General features: G+C 33.5%; 1 protein-coding gene across 2 annotated transcripts in view; it reads right to left on the bottom strand.

The window, feature by feature from the left end:
• Window positions 1-414: 414 nt before the first annotated feature.
• The window catches only part of IQGAP2 (IQ motif containing GTPase activating protein 2), a 347950-nt gene continuing 326471 nt past the window's right edge, over window positions 415-21893 (bottom strand). For both annotated transcript variants that reach the window (XM_074204624.1, XM_074204625.1), the window contains 6 exons: window positions 12736-12823; window positions 8901-9113; window positions 6844-7004; window positions 5235-5369; window positions 4127-4235; window positions 415-1353 (listed from right to left, as the gene is read on the bottom strand). In XM_074204624.1, the coding sequence (XP_074060725.1) occupies window positions 1240-1353; window positions 4127-4235; window positions 5235-5369; window positions 6844-7004; window positions 8901-9113; window positions 12736-12823 (820 nt within the window). In that variant the 3' untranslated portion in view covers window positions 415-1239. The remainder of the gene's footprint in view (window positions 1354-4126; window positions 4236-5234; window positions 5370-6843; window positions 7005-8900; window positions 9114-12735; window positions 12824-21893) is intronic.

Raw genomic sequence — 21893 nt, 5'->3', positions numbered from 1 at the left:
TAAGAGTCTGAAACCAGATTTGAGCTCAGGTCTATAACTACTGTAATCACCTAAATAAGGCAACTAAGTATAGACATCTCTTAATTATGCAAATTAACTTTAATTTAGACTGCATGGCTTTTCCCACCTAGTAAATGGGCTTTCTCAGGTAAGTTTTGGTTGGGTTACATTAAAATTAACTTCTATTCATGTAAAAGACAATAACATCAGGAAGAGATGAAGAAAGATCATTCATAAGTACAAGCTTATCAACAGAAGCTAAAATTGGCTACAAATAAATCACAAAGCGGATAACTGAAATTTGGCTATAATCTATTTGTTTGATAAACCTTTTCTGAGTAAGTTTCTCCAAGAAAAATCTTTTCCTTGTACTACAGTCAAGTTAGTTACAGTTAAAATGACTTTACAGACAAATGATGTAATTAAGGAACATTTATTTTACATAGAACAATCTCTCAGGAATACATTTTAAGCCATTTAGATATTGATTTTATTGCATTACAAAAAAAATTGAGAGGCACAATTTAAGTGCACAAATAAACTGGGACCAAAAGAAACCCCTACTGATTGCTATCCACATTGCTTTTTTGCCACTTAAATTAAAGGTTTTGAGTAGAAAGTTTCTGACCATGAGGCAGTAGTGCACTTTTATTTAGTAGGAATAAATCACATAAAATATATACTTTTTTTACAGAAAATGTTATTGTATTGTATTGTAATTACCTACAAAAACTTTATTTGAATTGCACAAAAGTTCACTTTATAGTTGACACTTCCTAGAAGGCAGGGTTTAGTATTAAGTTTATTTGTCTAAGTGATTCCTTACAAATAATTAGGCTTTCATTTCTTCACAGATTAAAAAAAATCTAGGAAGAATTCTAGTATGTAAATGAAACATTTAAAAAATCCTCATAGGAAAATAGCTATAGACATGTCTTCAACTACTTTAAAACAAAACAGTACTTGAAAATGCTATGAAACAGGAGGATTTCAAATCGGAATCCCTACACCACAGTATGATCTGGAAGAGTTTACATTAATTCATATTGTGTAGCATTCTACTGAAATAGCAGATCATCAAAAGGCACATGGGTACATTCTTCTGAACAGTTTTGGTCTTTGAAAAAATCATACACTTTTCATGAGCGTAACTGCAATCATATTTCAAAAGAAAAATCCTGAACAAATGCATTTCCCAATCCACTGGATGCAGAATCCATGATATATCTTGGAAGCATTTTATTTCACATAGAATTTCTTGTTCAGCAGAAATATAAGAAGGTTTACGTTCACTTTAGCCCTATCAAACATTTTCATTACAGCTACTCCTTCATACTGCATCTGAAGCAAATCCTGCAATCAGAAGAACATGATTAAATTTCAACTTTGGTATTTAAGACCTTTTTCTAACCATGCACAAAGAACTAGGTAGAAGGGTTAAATCAAACATATCTGGTCTTTTGACCTTAATTCTTTAAAATCAGATGTTTTACTAATATTTTAACGTCAAAATAGATAAAAGCAACTAAACTTATACAACAATTATTTACATTAAAATAAATTTTAATGAATAAAGCATTAAAATTTTTCAAATGCTGCTTTCTGTATACTCATCAGAATTCTTTACCTCTTCATTATTATTTATCTTTCTTCAAATACTTGTCATCAGTATACAGATATTCTATTCTTCTGTTCCTGCTTTTTTTCTTTTGCATTATTTTATTAAGGCATTTACATATTTCTTTATAATCCTCACATTTGTCAAAATTAATGAGATTATGGATCACAAATTACATTACATTTGTGCTACCCAATTTATTTAACTATTTCTCTAATGTTGAATATTTAGATTACTCATAATTTTGGTGAGATGGAAGACCAAGAGGTCAATTACATATAAAATTGCTATGAAAATCTCTGAAGAGGTAGCTCTTCCTTTTCTCAATTCTGATAACACATTCAGGATACACATCCAACAATGGAATCATGAGGAATTATAATCATTTTTTTCCTTTTACTATGTACATCGCCAAACTACTTGACCAAAAAATAAATGCTTTAAGTTTACAATTCAACCAGCAATGTTTGAGTTACTGTTTCACTAATTTGATGGATTGAGATGGTTTACATACTTACAATGGAGCTCATTTTTGAATTACTTTGGACTGATGTCATTGTCTCATTTCACCATTTTCTGATTTTTGAAACCTTAGTTTTTCAAAAGGACCTCTAATCATGTACTTACTTCCATGTCCCCTACAATCCTCAAAGTCATCTGTAAAAACTCTAAAGGAGTTGGGGAGAATATTCTAAATCTCAATTCCAATCCTCAACTACTTAGACATGCTTCTAGTTTCAGAATCTTTGAATGTACTAATTTTATACACAAGTAACAAATTTGTACATTTAACATCATAATCACTCCTTGGATGGGTTTGTAGGCTAGGAAAACAAAGAAATTACTTTAGTTCCTGCCTTACTAAACCTAGTACTTGTATTTATCCTTTTTAAAAAGAGAGATAGAATATGACAGAAATTCAGTTTCTCATAAAAATCTCTAATATTGCTGTTGATGGTTAAGGTTGCAATAAAAATAAAATTTCAATTAGTTAATGAAAGAGGAAAAAAGACCTTTGTAAAAAGAAAAATCATGATAATAAACATTCTTTTTTTAAATAACAGAAATTAAACCATTTTTAGGCAGGTTAAAGGAGAGAGTAGGAAATTAATATTTGATGGTATGATGGGTATTTTTTCCCCACAATGGATTATAAAGTTCTCATTTGAATCTGATAAACTCCTAGTTGCCTCTCCTCAGTCATTGCCTTGTCATAGGCATGTGTGGGTCAATGAAGGCATATAAGCCATTAGCAACTTTAATTTTATATCTAACAAGAATATATTGGAGTTTTCTGAATAATATGTCTTCTTGTGAACTTTAAGTGGGACTTTTTTGAGAGGAGGGGAAGACAAAGAAGGTAACTTAAGAGGATTAGTTAAGAGGGAATAAAGAGCTGAAAGGAAATTTCCATTGATACCCAAGGATCTAATTTTTGCTCTGGCTCAAGATCAGAAATACAATCTCTTTCTTTCATACTCATACCCACAGCTAGAGGGGACTTTGAAGATTATTGAAGATGATTGATCCCCTTATCTTGCCAATAAGGACATTCAGTATCACACTGGCAGTCAATGCTTGAAGTGAGACTCTCACTTGTGTCTCCTGATATCTAGTTCAGCTCTTCATTATACCACTTATTTTTCCAAACCAAATCCTCCTTCAGTAATATATTATCTATGTGACTATTTAGTAGAGCTACTATATGTTTACAAATGGAAAAGTGATTTTTTTTTATTGCTAATAGCTTTTTTATATTCATCCATTTATGCTTGTTCACAAACACCTGTATGGCCTGAATTTCCAGGGTACACATAAGAAAATGGGACAATGGGAATGGTTAATCCTATGACAAATAGCAAATTCTTGAAAAAAATAAAGCCAAGCTTAGTTTCTATTTCAACACTGGATGCCTTTGAAGGATGCCTTTAAAGATTGTGTCTTTAACACCTGTTATTCACCTGCAGATGAATTCAGTATCCAGTGGCATAATACTTGAAGATCACATGACTATCTCCATCCTCACTAAATCACCTCTCCCCTTTAGTCACCAACCACTAAAGCTCTACTATACAGGTTTCTTTTTTTATGTTTGCCGACATTTTATCGACATATTATTATCCTAGTTGTGACTATAAATAAATTAAAGTTAAGAGGCTTATATATAAGTATAAGTATATATATGTAGATAGAGTTGATCATTGTATTAGGTAAGATTAGAACAATATAATGTATTTAAGATTAATCTTGAACACTATAATTTTTGTTATTGCCTAATTTCTAATGCATTTTGTAATAGTGTGGGTGCCAGGTCAACAACATGTTCCTCTTTCTCAAAGCTCTTTAAAATGCCACAAAAATATCTAATAGTGATTTGACCATAGTGACAGGAAAACAGTTAATAAGTAAAAGATCTGGGATTTGGACATAGGTCCTCCGGATTTCAAATTTAGTGTTCTTTCAATGGCATTACGCTAGCTGCAGGGAGAACAGAAAAGGATGTCTTACCTGAATATCAAGATGAACAGTTTCCATCTCAACACCTCGGAATTTTGCTCTGACTTCAAAGTTGCCCACTTCTTCAGTAGGTATGATGTCAAACACAACATGCTTAAACCTGGAAAGAAAAGCATTCATAATATATGATTTTGTAGATATAGACACAAATCCAAATGACAAGAGACAACAACATGAATCCTACATTTGCACAAAGTGAACTATATGTTTTCACAGGCTATACACAGGTGTAGCAAATGGCAGTAAAACTGAGAATCTAAGTCTTGGAGAGAGATGGGGGCTTGTGTCTAATGGGGATCATCTCAAGATTTGCAGTTTCACATACAATCATCTTTTTTTATTATACTATGTTATGGAAATGCTTGTTTTGTTTCATAAATTAAAAATAAAAGTAGGGTAAAAAGAGAGAAAGAGAAATAGATAGGAAATAAACTGTGGCAGTCCTGGAACAAGTGAACTTTGAATTAGATGAAGAGCTCACAGGCAGAAATGGGTAGTATAAGTTAACTATGGAGATTGTCATATGGGAAGTCAAAGCAGCAGAATGATCCACTCCTTCAAGGGGATAATGAGTAGATTGATATAACCTAAGGAGAGGCACTATGAACAAATACTAATGAGACCTACAATATTCTAGAGGCTCTGGGAGAGCCAAAGAAATTGAAGAAATAGTCTTTGTTTTCAAGAAGCTTCTAATCTAGTTGGGGAGATAAAACATACAAATGAAATACTAAACAATCATTCAAAACACAGGATATGAGAAATGCCAATTGAAAATCATTGAAAGAAAGGAATACAGGAATTTAGAAGAGAATCATTTCTAGGAGAGGAAAATGCTCAGAAATAGGATCTATGCTGGGCCTCAAAGGTTGAGTGGGATTTGGACAAAGAGGAGGGTAAAAAGAGAAACTTGAGAGAGAGAGACAGACAGACAGACACAGACAAGAATAATGGAATAGAGATGAGAAAGCCAAGGTGTGCTATGCACTAGTTCAGTTTAGCAAAATTTCTCCTCAAAGGCAGCAGATGCTTATCATGAACCTTTATGGAAATAGTTAAAGAGTAACTGGTTCCCCTGCAGGTGCAAAGTAACACTCACTGATTGGTCTGAAGGTCTTCAATCTCCAGCAGGATACCTTTAGCATGGAGCTGAGATGCTGTGTACTTCACTGGTTTTGCCTTGTAATTGCTTGTTTCTGCTTTTTTAGATAATCTAAATGACCTCCTTGGGTTTCTGATAAGAGATAAAGACTTTCATCATTCTTCTATTAGATTTTTCTAATGGCAAGCTACCCTGAAATAAATAATGTCTTAAATGAATTCATTCCCTGCTTCTGCTACATTCAAAATATATTTTCCCCAATACAATGGAAATTTTTTCAACACAATAACATTTTTAAAGATTATGAACTCCATCATCAACTGATATAAATATTTCAATTTGCTGAGAACAAGAAAGAAGATTGTATATGGAGCCACAAACTTCTGTCATGCATATAGTATTTTAAATAATATGCTAAATTTAATTAAGTAATAACAAAATTATCCTATTTGTATCCTCATTTTGAACTGTTTTGTATTCTTTTGTTTTTTAAAATATTTTAATTGATGTCCTTTTTTTCCTCTTTTATATTTGGTATCTATCACTATTCAATATATTTTATAGGAAGCTAGAGATGGTACCTTGAATACAATATAGACTTGACTTGTGATAAAGAAGATCCAAATTCAAACTTGGCCTCAGTTACATTTAACCTCCATTTGCCCGTTTCTTCAGTAGTAAAACAGGGACAGTAATAGCACCTATCCCCACAGGGTTGCTATGAAGACCAAGTGACTTAACATATATAAACCAAATGCTACTTATTATTAATATTGTTGTTGTCATCATTAAGCACATGTTAGTATTAATATTAATAAGTTACATTATTATAATTAAGCCTGCAATTTATCTATTTATAAAAAATTGAACTTTTTATTAAAGCTAAATTTATGAATTTTTAAAAATATCTTCATTTGAAATAGCTTGATGGGGTAACTAGGTGGCACTATAACACAGAGATACAGCCTAGAGACAGGAAGATTCATCTTCCTAAGTTCAAATATAACATCAGACACTAGCTGTGTGATCTTGGACAAGTCACTTAACTGTTTCCTTATCTGTAAAATGAGCTGGAGAAATGGAAATGGACATGGAAAACCACTCCAGTATCTTTGCCACAAAAGCCCCAAATGGGATCCCAAAGAGTCAGTCATGACTGAAATGTCTGGACAACAACAACAAAGGTGAGATATAAAATATGTTAGATGTGGAATGCTGAGACATCTTGTAGCTTGTATCTCTTGATAATAAAAATATTTCATAATTCTGATAGGGATCCTTTATTCAATGAATGTAGAATTTCTATTATTACCTCTCCATGAATTAGTACTCAAATTAGTATAATAGGTAGAAACTTATATATAAAACTTAGAAACATCTATAAAACTTACAAAATTGATTCAGGAAATAACATTTCAAAATATACTTATGCCTTTTCAGTTCACTCCATAAATGGTGACTAAATATATGATGATGATCCACTTTTTCAAATACTAGGTTTACTTTACAATCCAAACCTAAGAGACTCAAACTGTAGGCATGGAATTTGAAAGTCATTGAAAGAAAGGATGTAAAAGTCTTCATAAATCAGATGATCTGAACTTACTTTCTTGTTAAGGTCTCTAAACAAGTTTTTATGTAGGTGTCATAATAAGCAATTTGATCTTCAAAAAATGTTGATTTGGAATTAAGTGCCTCCAGGGTCTGCTGCAGTTTCGCCAATTCAGCTCTCCGACTTTGTCGGTATAGTCTTTGATTCCGGATATCCTAAGGAAAAATATGAGCCCATTTTACAAGATTAATGTGCAAATTCCATCTTGCAATTTGCTTTAAAGCACACTGATAATTTGAAATTGAAATAAAGATTCACTAATTTTTCTTATTTATACTGTATATCTGTGAAATCTGCACTTCTACAAAATGTCATTATTTCACTTTCTCATGTGTAAAAAATATAAATTGTTTTTGATCTTATAGGAATAGGCAGTTATTAATTATAAAACACTTGCTAAGATCCACTTCATTTTTAGATAACTAGAATCTTAGAAAATCTCACAAAGGGCTTACAAGAAAAACAATTTTTTTAAAAACCTAGTTGCTTAGTTGCTGCAAGGAAGAATTCTTTGGCTGCTAATAAGTAATTTCTCCAGACTCCTGAACATTCATTACATTTTGGATAAATGCATTTGGACTGATGGGTGGGGTCTACTGATAATTATTTTATTCACTTAAGAAAATTTTACTTTTTTGATCTGACAAAACTCCTTTTCCTAAGAGATTTCAGAGGAAGGATATGGTATCTCAATGTCAATTAAAACTTTAAATTAGGAATTTAAATTAAGTTCTGGAGTGTGAAAAAAGCTACTGTCTATAACTTATATGTAGTTGTGACTGCTAGAAACCAATTTTCATTCCCTGCTATCTACTGGACAAAATTTGGATCTATTTTGTAATAGAAAGAAGAGGTTCACCTTGGCTGCTTCCCCTAGAAACATGGTGTCAAACTCAAAACAAAACAAAAACAAATGAAACTCCTCCAGGCCAAAAATTGACTTAGAAAACTTCAAATTAACATTGTTAATTTAACATTTGTTAAACATTTTCCAATTATGTTTGAATCTGTTTCAGAAATATTGTAGGGTCTTGCAGCTAGGCTGAAAGTTTGACAATGTGGCTATATCAATTTTTAAAACTTTCCACTGAAATTTCAGTTGAAGGTACTCTTATATCATCTTAAATGAGGGTCCTTCATAAAAAGGGTTCCAGTTAGCGTAGAAGTTTTATAGTAATAGTCTTAAAAAAAAATTGACCCTCCTTCCCCTTCTTCCTAAAAAAACCCTTATCACTTCTCTACAGTAAGAAAGGCCACAAGTCATCCCTGGAACTAAAAGAAAGTAAACCTAAAGCCAGAAACAGCCAGAGATTTCCACAGCAAGATGAAGCTGAGCATATTTTTTCCATCATGTGAGATCATGTGATTATATTTCTTATCTCTCAAATAACTCATTTTACATTCTTGGGTACTGGCAAATTTATAAGAGATGGAGGGAGAACAAAAGGATGAAAGTTCTTTTCTACACAATGTGTACTTTCTCATATCTCTGACAGGCAGACCACATAGTCATTTCCTATGTTGTTTTTTTTTCTCTTTAGTTCCACAATAGTTTGAGACTGTCATCAAGATTTATAAGAGAATTTGCAGAAACTAGGTAGCAGTCAACTGCAAACCTTTTTATGATTGTATTTAGGGCAAAAAATCAGATAAAGAAATCCTCATGTAAAATTAGCATTTTGATGTCATGTTTAAAGAACATCTTAAGTATCATGATAACTTTACAACCATATAAAGTACTCTTGATTTCTTGTTTATTCCCTTAAACTCATAGATTCTTTTTTTAATGGGGATGGTTTATAGATTTTCCATAAATTTGTTGAGCACTTATTTCCTTCTAATTTCAGGGAGGGTATCTATAGTCTTGCATATGCTCACCATTATCAATATCTAAGTCAAATTGCTTTGAATTTTAAGCTCCTATGGAAACCATGGAGTATATCTTATATATCTCACTATCCCTACATAGCAATTAACCCAAGGACTTGCACATACTAGGCACTCAACCAATTTATGTTCAACAAATAAAAAAGAATATCATTGCCAAAAACCTTAGCAATCTCATTGATAACTTCTTGGTATTTATTTTCTGATGATACAAGTCCATTCTGTTCTAGTATCCGAAGATTCCTTTGAATTTTCCTCTTCTTTTGCTCTAAGGGTAGCTGGCTATCCTCAAGCATGGACTGGTTGTTTTTCATTTCTTCAGGTGTCTTGGAATACAAAATCACCCTATTCTTCATCTCTATGGAATAGTTATGTTCCTGGGAAACAAAGAAATACTTTAAGTTTTCATCCTCTTTTCTGTCTTGTCCTTATCCCAAAATTATAAACATGAGACAGTGGAAAGAGAGATAGAGACAGAAAAAGACATGAGATAGATAGATAGAAAAATAGATAGATAGAGAGAGAGAGAGAGAGAGAGAGAGAGAGAGAGAGAGAGAGAGAGAGAGAGAGGAGCAAGAGAAACAGTGAGACAGTGACAGAGAGAATAAGAGAGAGAGAGACAGAGACAGAGGAAGAAAAGTAAGGAAGAAATTGGGAAAGAAGAGAGGAAAGAAGGAAAAAAGGAAGAAAGAGAGAAAAGGAGGAAAAGAAGAAGGGAGGGAGCAAAAGAAGAAGAATGAAAAATTTGAGCAATGGACTTTTAAATTAGTAAGGACCATACCAGAAAAATCTAAAAAGTGCTCCTTTTGGCAGAAAACCCCCCCAAAATATCTATATGGTGTAAGTAAGATATAGATGCATATGAACAAAACCTCTTTTTCTCAAGATCAGTCAGGAAAAAAAGTTTCAAACAGTTACCACTCCACCCCCCGCCCCCAACAAAAGCTAAAATCATTTTTAGCAGTGGGTATATTCTTATTCTTTCAAATACATAACCATCTGGAAAAGACAGTAGTTGAAACTAAAAATTTGAAAAGCAGTGTTATTCTATACAAAGAGTGCTAGACTTAGAGTAGAAGGAAGTGGGATCAAATCTCAGCGCTACACCAGTTCCTTGTGTGTATCACCTCTATTGATCTCTATTTCTTCATATAGAACATGAAAGGGCTGGAAAAGAGAATGTCTCTGATTCCTTTGAACTTCAAATCTATGGTTGTAGGGTGAAATATGGTTATGACAACCCTAAAAAGAGAGCACCAAAATAAAGGCTGAAATCAAGCACATCTTGGTGTTCTGTCAGGAAGATTATTGGAGGATAGAGAGACTCAGGCCAGTCATAATTATGTTATCTGTGTGGAAGAATAGGTTTCCATTGACTCCTATCCTGTTAATAGCATGGACAAAAGATGAGAAATGTAGAGAACCTGAGATTTCTAAAAAAAACCAAACAGATGCTGATATACATTTCCTGTTATTTACATGATCAAAGTCTTTAATAAAGCTAAGAGAGCTGTTCTGCCTTCTCATTGAACTACATCCTATAATAAATTATGGATGTTGTTGATGGGTTACATTTAATTAACTAATTTGTAGATCATTATTATACAGTTGATTGGATATTATGATAAAGGCAAAACTATTTGCTAGTTTGCCAGCAGATATTTAGGTTGGAAACAACAAGAAAAATAACAGCAAAAAAATGCACAGTAAAAAGATAAAAATTTCACATAATGCATCTTTTCATCCACAACATATTTTGTTTATATGATTTTGAGAATAACCAAAATAACTTGGACATTTTGGCTCCTTTTCAACAAAAATCCATTCAAAAGTTTTTTGGGGGGTGAGTAAGCAAGAGTTAGTAAAGTCTCAACAGAAATTGCAAAGAATGCTACTCAACATAAAGAAAGTGAAACAATTCCATTTAATTTTAGTAATTTTTATCACCACATTATTCCTTACAGCTACAATAATTTTAAACTATAACTTAGGTCAAAGTACAGACTTTATCCAGAACAACCAAAACATTTCAAACTATTGATTAAAAAAATTCATTCAGAATGGAATTGCTTCCATTTAAAATAAATAATACACCCAGGACTCAATGGGTTAGGAAAACTGAGTCCGAAGTCAACAGAAGCGATTCTTATGTTCTGGAATGATTCTTCAGGTATCAAATGTGCAACAGAAGGAAAAATTTGCTTCAAAATTGCAGTCAAACAGAAATATTAACCAGCATGTCAGATGCACAGCTCAGCAGCTAATGCTTTGTTTTTGTAATTGTGTTCATATTATTTGAAGGTACTAGTTGACATAATGGTATGTATAGTAACTCTCAGATGAGAGGATCATTGTTTCAGAACTGGAAACTTAGTGGTCAGCTGGGCCACACATAACCTCATCTGTAAAAATGAGGATAATCATGTCAGCTGCCTTTGAGCATTACTCAAATAAGACTCAAATGAGATACTATTTGTAAAGTGCTGTGCAAACTCTAAAACAAAAACTAAATACTAGCTTTTATTATTATAGTTAGCTGTTACTATTATTACTAAGAGCATAGCATAGTGCAGTCTTCAAAACCCTTCCATGTTTTGTATGACTGTAGCTTCCCAGATATTTTATTTTATTTTATTTTATTATTATTTTTTTAATTTTGTTTTTTTTAGTTTTTGCAAGGCAATGGGGTTAAGTGGCTTGCCCAAGGCCACACAGCTAGGTAATTATTAAGTGTCTGAGGTTGGACTTGAACTCAGGTATACCTGACTCCAGGACTGGTGCTTTATCCACTGAGCCACCTAGCTGCCCCTACTTTTTTATTTTTTAAAAGATTTTATTTATTTGGAATTTTACCATTTTTCCCCTAATCTTACTTCCCTTCCCCCCAACCCCCACAGAAGGCAATTTGCCAGTCTTTACATTGTTTCCATGGTATACATTGATCGAAATTGAATGCCATGAGAGAGAAATCATATCCTTAAGGAAGAAACAAAGTATACGAGACAGCAAGATCAGGCAATAAGAAATCAGGGTTTTTTCCCCCCTAAATTAAAGGTAATAGGCCTTGGTCTTTGTTCAAATTCAATAGTTCTTTCTCTGGATACAGACAACAATCTCTATTGCAGACAACTCAAAACTGTCCCTGATTGTTGCACTGATGGAATAAGTGAGTCCTTCAAGGTTGATCATCACTCCCATGTTGCTGTTAGGGTGTACAGTGTTTCTCTGGTTCTGCTCATCTCACTCAGCATCAGTTCATGCAAATCCCTCCAGGCTTCCTTGAAATCCCATCCCTCCTGGTTTCTAATAGAACAATAGTGTTCCATGACATACATATGCCACAGTTTTCTAAGCTATTCCTCAGTTGAAGGACATTTACTTGATTTCCAATTCTTTGCCAATACAAACAGAGCTTCTATGAATATTTTTGTACAAGTGATGTTTTTACCCCTTTTCATCATCTCTTCAGGGTATAGACCCAGTAGTGGTATTGCTGGATCAAAGGGTATGCTCATTTTTGTTGCCCTTTGGGTGTAGTTCCAAATTTTTCTCCAGGAAGGTTGGATGAGTTCACAGCTCCACCAACAATGTAATAGTGTTCCAGATTTCCCACATCCCTTCCAACAATGATCATTATCCTTTCTGGTCATATTGGTCAGTCTGAGAGGTATGAGGTGGTACCTCAGAGAAGCTTTAATTTGCATTTCTCTGATAAGTAATGATTTAGAGCAATTTTTCATATGACTATGGATTGCTTTGATCTCCTCATCTGTAAATTGCCTTTGCATACATATCCTTTGACAATTTGTCAATTGGGGAATGGCTTGTTTGTTTTTTTTAATTTGACTCAGTTCTCTGTATATTTTAGAAACGAATCCTTCATCAGAAACATTAGTTGTAAAGATTGTTTCCCAGTTTACTACATTTCTTTTGATCTTGGTTACACCAGATATTTTATTGATTACTATCCATACATCAATACACCCAAAGACAAAATACCTGTTCTGGAGTTGCTGGGGTCTCTAAGATTTTTGCCAACGAGGGACCTGTTTGCGTTCGGATTACATCAAGGACCAGCCTTTTAGTCCTTTGTAAAATGAGAGAAAAAGTGAAAGTTAGTCTTGGAGAAACATGACCCTGATGCATCAATGTCTGAGTGCTTTCTTTGAGCCACTTCACAAACACACAAGACTTCCTAGACAATTTTACTCATTCTTGTAGAAATTCAATGCACTCTTTTTAAGGCTTCTTAAAGTTTGAGAGATCCAAGTCTGTCTCTGTGTAACTGAGATTTGATTGTGTTTAAACAATATATTATAAGAACTTGTATCTATTTTTCCACCCTTCCTTTTTGATTTTGATTCCTTTTTTTTGTGGGTGGGCATAAAGAAGTACTATTGCCTAGTTATTATACAAAGATATGAGGAATACTGAATTTCCTTTTTATGCTCTTCAAAAATAAAGCTATCACATTTGTTTAGGAGATAGATACACACACACACACACACCCCTGTCTATCTATTTGCAGGGTTTAGCAGCCCTCATCTGATAGAATTCAGAGTTGGAAGGATCTTAGTGGTCAGATGACCCTGGGAACACTTACCTGTTATGTATGGGTATATATGTGTATATCCATATGTATTATATCCATATTTATAAACATATATATATATATATATGTATGAATGTGTGTGTGTGTGTGTGTGTGTGTGTGTGTGTGTGTATTGCTTGATCACTTCAGTCATGTTCAATTCTTCATTTGGGGTTTTCTTGGAAAAGATACTAGAGTAGTTTACCATTTTTTTCTCCAGTTCATTTTCTGGATGAGGAAACCTGGAGTCACACAGATAGTAAGTGTCTGAGGTCAGATTTTAACTTAGGAAGATGAGTCTTCTTGACTCCAAGTCTAGCTGTTCCATCTAACTGCCCATGTGTGAATGTGTAGGTGTGGGTATTTGTTTATGTTTGTATATACATACATATACACACATATACATACATAAATACAAACATTTCTGTACATATATAATGATTTCTAGATTTTCTGTAATGAAAAAAAAATCTTAGATTTAGGAGTCAGACTTGTAGGCAAATTCAAGTTGAGAAGGTATTGGAATTTCTTGGAGCATGGAAGCTTCAATATGAATCCAGAGTAGAACCCAATGTGTCAAACTGAGCAAGAAAAGATTAGACCTTGTGAATTTATATCAAAGTAGAATCAACAAGAGTTTATTTAATATCTACTCTGTGCCAGCTTGGACATATTTTTTCAGTTTAAATTTTAAGGAAAGAAAAACAAAAAAAAATAAGAGAATATACTATTGAATATATATACTGGCTTATAAACTCCAGCAAGATTCAAATTAAGGTTACCAAAGATTTGCTGAAGGGTTTAGAGAAATAGTTGCAAAACTCTTTTGATCATACAATCATACTAGTAAAAAAATTAAACTCTTAGCTGGGAATTTAATGTGTTTTACATATGTGTATATATATATATATATACATATAATTTTATATATGACATAAGTTAAGAGATATTATGTATTGTTGTACTAATATAATGTTCAATTTTTATACACAAAAGAAAAATTCAAAAGGCTGATAGATGAAATAAACAATATTTAAACATAATTTTAATCTTATGAATGGTATACAAAAACTTCTTTTCTTCTCATAAAAATTAAGATTTTTATTAAGAATGATACAATGGAATATAATGATTTTTTGTTTATATTTCTAGGGTATGTCCTAGAGAATAGGGCAGCCTTGTAACTAATAACTGTCAGTAATTAGTTAGCTGTTAATTTGATGAAGTAGTAATTAATATGATCAATGTATCTAGACAAAGACATTTCTTAAAAACATTATTTTAAATTAAAAGGATAAGTGTGCTAGGGTGGAGAGCAGAAGGCAGATATTTCTCAAAGGTACCTACTCATCTGTTGATATGGGCACTTGTATCACAGACTGCTATGTAAAGACTGAGAAGCTCCCTTTTGGGCCCCCAATGTGGCCTATATGAAATAGCATCTGCTATGTGGAGCTTCTGAATTTTTCTTTTCAAGTTGTACTAAGTAAACAAAGAGCTATGAGTAGGCAACACAACAAAAACTTTTGTAGTTTCAGTTATTTTCTATTTTTATCCAAATGAAATCTGTGATTTTTTGAGTGTAGAGAACTTTTTGTTCTCTCCCTCCACCCAAGAAGAAATTCAACTTATTTGTAACTCAGTTTAGAATGGTTGCCTGGGACATTTAGAAATAAAATGATGTGCCTAGGCTTACAGAGCTACAAAACAGAAGCAGACCTTGAAATCAGGTCTTTCTAACTCTAGAGCTTATTTTCTATACATGTATATGCATAAAGATAAGGGCATCTTACAAAAAAGTGGTGGATCTAACATTAGAAGAAATGAAATTAAATCTCAACTGTGAAGTTATGATCTGTGGAGTCTTAAGTAAATATCTTTATACCTCTAGTGTTAGACTAGATCATCCCAGATTCTAGCTGTAATCTATTTGGATGATTACCCCCCCCCACACACCCCCCCGTATAGTTTAGGGCACTCCTACTAATGTAATTCTCTCTAGTGACACATATAACAGTCCTGGTTCAAAGTGATGTCGAAATAGTCTTACTCTGGTAGTATTTAATAGGCATCCAAACTTTCCTACCCAATACACTGAAATTCACAATTACATATTGATTCCTTTAGGACAACACATTATTACCTTTAGGTACAAGATTCAGTTTCTGATTTGAGTGACTTGGAACCAAAAATATAGATCTGGAAAGGATCTCAGAGAACATCTAGTTCAACTTAAATCTGATAGTTGAGAAAACTGAGTTCCCCCTGTAGTCAAAGAGTTGGAACTTGAAAAAAAAATGTTTTCATGCCTCTAAGACCTACTCTTTTATTCACTATGCCAAGATGACTGTTATATGGCAGTACTGATGCAAATACAGTAGCTTAATAATGAAGGCCATACAGGGTGATTTAGCATCCTTGGATCAGGTTTTGATCTCAACTTCGACAGAGGTTATATGAATAGAAGCTATATTTTAAAAGTGGTAATCATCTAAACAATCTGGTATTAGCTAAGAAATAAGAGTAGAGGTTCAGTGGAATAGATTAGGTACACAATAGAGAATATTCTGTCATCATACACATTAATCGAGTGTTTGATAAACTGAAACTTCTAAGCTTTGGGGGCAAGACCTCATCATTTGACAAAAAATGGTGGTAAAACTGGAAAGCAGTTGGGCAGAAATAAGCTAGAGACTAGCATGTCACATTATTTATCAAAATAAAGTAAAAATATGCAAATGATTTAGACATGAAGGGTGATATAACAAGTAAATTAGGGGAGGATGGAAAAATTATCTCAGATCTATGGATAATAGAAGAATTTATGACCAAAGAAGAGATAGAAAGGACCATAGGATGTAAAATGGATAATTTTGATTATGTGAATTGACAAGATTTTGTACAAACAAAATCAATGCAGTCAAAATTAGAAATCAGAAAACTGGCAAAAATATTTTACAGCAGGGCAGTTAGATGGAGCAGTAGAGTCAGTGACCTTGGGGAAATCACTTAACCCCATTTCCTTGTCAATAGATAGATAGATAGATAGACATGCACACAGCAAAACTTTCTGAAACTGAGTCAAATTTATACAAGAGCTATTTCTCAATTGATAAATGATCAAAGGCTAGATATGAAGAAGTAATTTTCAGAAGAGAAAAAAATTCTCTCTATCACTATTGATTAGTGAAATGTTAGTTATATTTATCAGATTGGTTTACATGATAGAAAAGGAAAATGACAAATTCTTGAGGGAATGTGGTAGAGTTGTGAACTGATTCAGTCCTTCTGGAAAACCATTTGAAACTATGCCCAAAGGGTTATAAAATTGTGCATACCCTTTGATCACCATTAGTTATATATTCTAAAGAGATCAAAGAAAAGGAAAATGGACTAACACATACAAAAATATTATATTTGTGATGACAAAGAATTGGAAATTGAGAGGATGCCCCTCAACTGGGGAATAAGTTGTGGTATATGATTATGATGAAATAATATTTATAAGAAATGATGAGCAGATGGTTTCAGAAAGATTTATATGAACTAATGCAAAGTGAAGTGGGCAGAACCTGAAGAACATCATATATAGAAACAACAATACTGTAATGATGATAAGTTGAAAGAGACTTAGCCATTTAGATCAAAGGACCCATGATGAAAAATGGTATCTATCTCCAGAGAAAGAACTGATGAACACTGAGTACAGACTGAAGTATACTCTTTTCAGTTTATTTTTTCTTGTTTTCCCCCCATCCTTGACATAGCTAATATGAAAAAAATTCCCATGTATATTTGATATCGCCTTACTTGACTTCTCAATGGACAGGAAAGGGGCAGAGGGGAATTTTTTCTTAAATTTTAAGCATTTTAATTTTATTTTTTCCAATTACATGCAAAGATAATTTTCAAATTCATCTTTTTGTTAGCTTCTGGACTTCCACATTTTTTCCTATCATGCTCCCTTTCCCTCCTTGCTCCCAAATCTGAATGATCTGAAATAGGTTGCACGTGTATAAAACCTAACACATTTCCATATTATTATTAGTCATGTTGTGAAAGAAGAATTAGAAGGAAAAAACCATAATAAATAAAGAAAAACCATAAAATAAAATTTTAAAATGGACATAATATGCTTTGCTCTGTTCTCGGACTCTGTGGTTTCTCCTCTGGATATGAATGGCATTTTCCATCATAAGTCTTTTAGGATTGTCCTTGATCTGTTGACCAACTATTGAGTGGAGATGAGTCCATCATAGTTGATTGTTTCATCATCAGTGTTGCTGTTAATGTGTACAATCTTCTCTTGGTTTTGATCATTTCACTCAGCATCAGTTCCTACAAGTTTTTTCAAGTTTTTCTGAAACCCAGTCTTTCATGATTTTTAACAGAATAGTACTCCATTCCTATACAATAATTTGTGCAGCCATACCCAATTGATGGGAATTCCTTCAATTTCAAATTCTTTGCCACTACAAAAAAGAACTACTATAGGGGAATGGCTTAGCAAACTGTGGTATATGTATGTCATGGAACACTATTGTTCTATTAGAAACCAGGAGGGATGGGAATTCAGGGAAGCCAGGAGGGATTTGCATGAACTGATGCTGAGTGAGATGAGCAGAACCAGAAAAACACTGTACACCCTAACAGCAACATGGGGGTGATGATCACCTCGATGGACTTACTCATTCCATCAGTGCAATAAACAGGGACAATTTGGAGCTGTTTGCAATGGAGAATACCATCTGTATCCAGATAAAGAACCGTGGAGTTTGAAAAAAGTTCAAGGACTATTCCCTTTAATTTAGGAAAAAAACAGATATCTTATTGTCTGATCTTGTTATCTCTTATACTTTTTGCTTCTTCCTTAAGGATATGATTTCTCTCTCATCACACTCAATTTTGATCAATGTACAACATGGAAACAAAGTAAAGACTGACAAATTGCTTTCTGTGGGAGGGGGAGGGAAGTAAGAATGGGAGTAAATTGTAAAACTCAAAATAAATAAAATCTTCACAAATTTGGGAAAAAAATGAAAATACAAAAAAAAAAGAACTACTATAAATATTTTTGTATATGTGAATCTTTCCCTCTTTTTTTATAATCTCTTTGGGCTACAGATGTAGAAAATGGTATTGCTGGATCAAAGGGTATGCCAAATTTTATTGTCTTTAGGCAGAGTTTCAAATTGCTCCCCAGAATGGTTGGATCACTTCACAACTCTACTAACATTGCATTATGTCTCAGTTGTCCCATAGACTCTCTCCAATAGTGATCATTTTCCTGTTTTTTGCATTTTAGCTAATCTGATAGGTATGAGGTGGTACCTCAGAGTTATTTTAATTTGCATTTCTCTAATCAACAATGATTTAGAGCATTTTTTCATATAACTATAAATAACTTTAATTTTTTCATTTGAAAAACTGCCAGCTCATAATCTTTGACCATTTATCAATTGGAGAATGCCTTTATTCTTATAAATTTACATATATTTTAGAAATGAGACCTTTATCAGAAACACTAATTGTGAAAAGTTTTCCAATGTTCTGCATTCCTTGTGGTTTAACTTATGCAAACCCTTTTTAATTTAATGTAATCAAAATGATCTTTTTTAAAATTTTATAATGTTCTCTATCTCTCATTTCTCCATAGATCTGACAGATAAATTATTCCTTGTTCACCTAATTGTTTTATGGTATCACTCTTTATGTCTAATTCCTGTTGTCATTTTGATCTTATCTTTGTATAGGGTGTGAGATACTGGTCTGTGCCAACCTGGAGTCTTTTGATTTATCAAACAGTAGATTACTATAGTCTTTTACTACTGTTTCTTTTGTACTTAATCTAATCCTATCTTTCTCCTTTGTACTTTTCTCTCTCTTTTCACCTTATCTTTTCTCACTAGTGTTTTGCTTCTTATTGCTCCTTCCTTCAATCTGCCCTCCCTCCTATCAACTCCCCTTCCTTTTCTTCCCTTTTCCCTCCTTTACCCCCCCCCTCTTCTATCAGTTCCTCCTTTCCCTTTCTTTCCCCTCCTATTTCCCCGTAGGGTGAGATGAATTTCTAAACCCAATTGTTATTCTCTCAGAGTCAGATCTGTTGAGAGTAAGATTTACTCAACACTCATACTTTCCCTTCTTTCTCTCTACTATAATAGGTCCTCTGCTTCTCCTCCTTTGCCTCTACTGTCTCTGCCTTCTTCTCCCAGTAGGACTTTTTTTTTATGACTTAATTGTTTTATGCCTGTCTTAGAACCACACCCTCTAAATATACTTCTTTCAACTAAGAGAAACACAGTTCTCAAGAATTCTAAGTAGCATCACATCCTAATCAATTTATATTCAAACCCTCTAAGTATACTTCTTTCAACTGTCTTAAGAGAAATACAATTCAAGCATTACAAGTATTATCTTACCAATTAACTTTTTTTCTTTCTGCTTAACCTTTAGCATCTCTTGACTCTTGTATTTGAAAATCAATTTTTCTGTTCAGTTTTTAGCAAATAAGTTTGAAAGTCCTTTATTTGGTGAAAATTCAATTTCCCCCCTCCCCCCAAATATGCTGAATTTTTTAGGGTAGTTGATTCTTGTTTGTAATCCAAGTTCCTTTGCTCTCCAAAATATCCTTTTCCAGGTCCTCTGATTCTTTAATGTTGAAGCTGACAAGTCCTACATAATCCTGACTTTAGCTCCCTGGTATTTAAATCACTTCTTTTTGGTTGTTTGTAGTATTTTTTCCTTTAGCTGATAATTCTGAAATTTGACTACAATATTCATTGGAGATTTTATTCTGGGATCTCTTTCTAGAGGTGACTGATGGATTCTTTTAAGGAATTTTTAATTTTCTTGTTCTAGAATAAAAAGGCAGTTTTCCTTGATAATTTCCTGACAGATATTGTCTAGACTCTTTTCTGATCATGACTTTCAGGTAGAATAATAATTAGTAAACTATCTCTTCTAGGTCTATTTCTTAGGTAGGACATTTTTCCTTAGTGGTACTTTACATTTTCTTTCATATTTCTTGTTTTTTGGTTTTGTTTGATAGAATCTTGATGTCTGTAAGTCATTTCCACTTGTCCAGTTCTAATTTTTAGGGGTTTATTTTCTTCAGTTAGCTTTTCCAGTTGGTTAAATTTACTTTTAAAGGAATGTTTTCTTTTTTCATTTGGTCAATTTTACTTTTAAAGGTATTGTTTTCTTCAGCCAATTTTTGTGCAACTTTGCAAGTTTTCCGTCATGACTCTCACTTCCTTTCTCAATTTTTCTTCTTTCCTTTTTCTGGAATTTTTTTTTTTATTTTTTATTTTTTGCAAGGCAATGGGGTTAAGTGATTTGCCCAAGATCACACAGCTAGGTAATAATTAAGTGTCTGAAGTCACATTTGAACTCAGGTCCTCCTGAGTTCAGTGCTCTATCCACTGAGCCACCTAGCTGCCCCTGTTTTCTGGTTTTTAAAATCCTTTTTGATGTTTTCCAAGAGGATGTTTTGAATTTAAGACCAATTCATAATCCCCTTTGAGGCTTCATATGTAGGCATTTTGTCATTGCTTTCCTCTTCTGAGATGACATTTTGAACTGCCCAGCCAACGTAATAGCTTTCTATGGTTAGTGCTCTTTTTTTGTTATTTGGGCTTTTTTTTTCTCATTTTGAAAGTAGAGTTCTGCTCCTGGGGCACAAGGTGGGCATAGTTCCAAGCTTTTTGTGCTGGGGGCTTGGGATCTGGTCCCTGGATTTCTGCTCTGGTATCTCACAGTTTATTCCCTCCATGACCCAGTACAACCTGTTGCATCAGTGTTCTGGGGCTCAAACTTTGCCTTCTGAATTAGGATTGGGGCCCTCACTGGCCTGCTGAGCTGGGACTAGAGCTGTGTTATGGCTAAGAGCCTCCTGCTGGCTTCTCAGCTCCTCTGCCTACCCCGGGCAGCACTCCCATTTTACCTACATAAGACAAATCTCTCCTGAAGTTCCTCCAAGATAATTATGACCTGAAAAGTTGCTATAATTATTTTGTGAATTCTATTGCTTTAGGGTCTGTTTAGAGGGTTCATTTAATGTTGTTTTGGAAAAAGCTCTGGAGTCTTGGCAGCACCCCAGAAGGCCCTGATTACTTATTTTCCAAAACTCAAAATTTCAATTAATGAATATTTTAAAAAATGGCTTGCCTCTTTTAAATGAAAGGGGAAAAATGAAAGAAAGACAAACTGGTCAACTTAGTTATCTAAGAGCCAGGAAACTCTCTGGTAGCCCTTCTTCCTCAGTTCTATGAAATCATCTAATGAGATAGTTGGATATGTTCTGCACACTGTCAATTGGTAATCCCTACTTAATCAGGGATTAGAGGCACTGGTCAAAGAAATGATGACTTTTTAGCATAAAGGTCAAGCTAGTACTGATTATCATCAATACATTCCATATACAGGACTCACTTTAAATCACATGGAAACATCATTACTGGAAATGTATTTCTTTACTACTAAGGGAGTTTCCTAAATAGAAGCTAACTTTTGATTCCTTCAGCTGAAAACAGATTTAATGTTCTGTCTATGCTTTCATAGTTTATCT

This window comes from Macrotis lagotis, chromosome X (assembly GCF_037893015.1).
Source record: "Macrotis lagotis isolate mMagLag1 chromosome X, bilby.v1.9.chrom.fasta, whole genome shotgun sequence".
NCBI classification, from domain to species: domain Eukaryota; kingdom Metazoa; phylum Chordata; class Mammalia; order Peramelemorphia; family Peramelidae; genus Macrotis; species Macrotis lagotis.
This window is presented reverse-complemented; position numbering and strand designations above follow the sequence as displayed.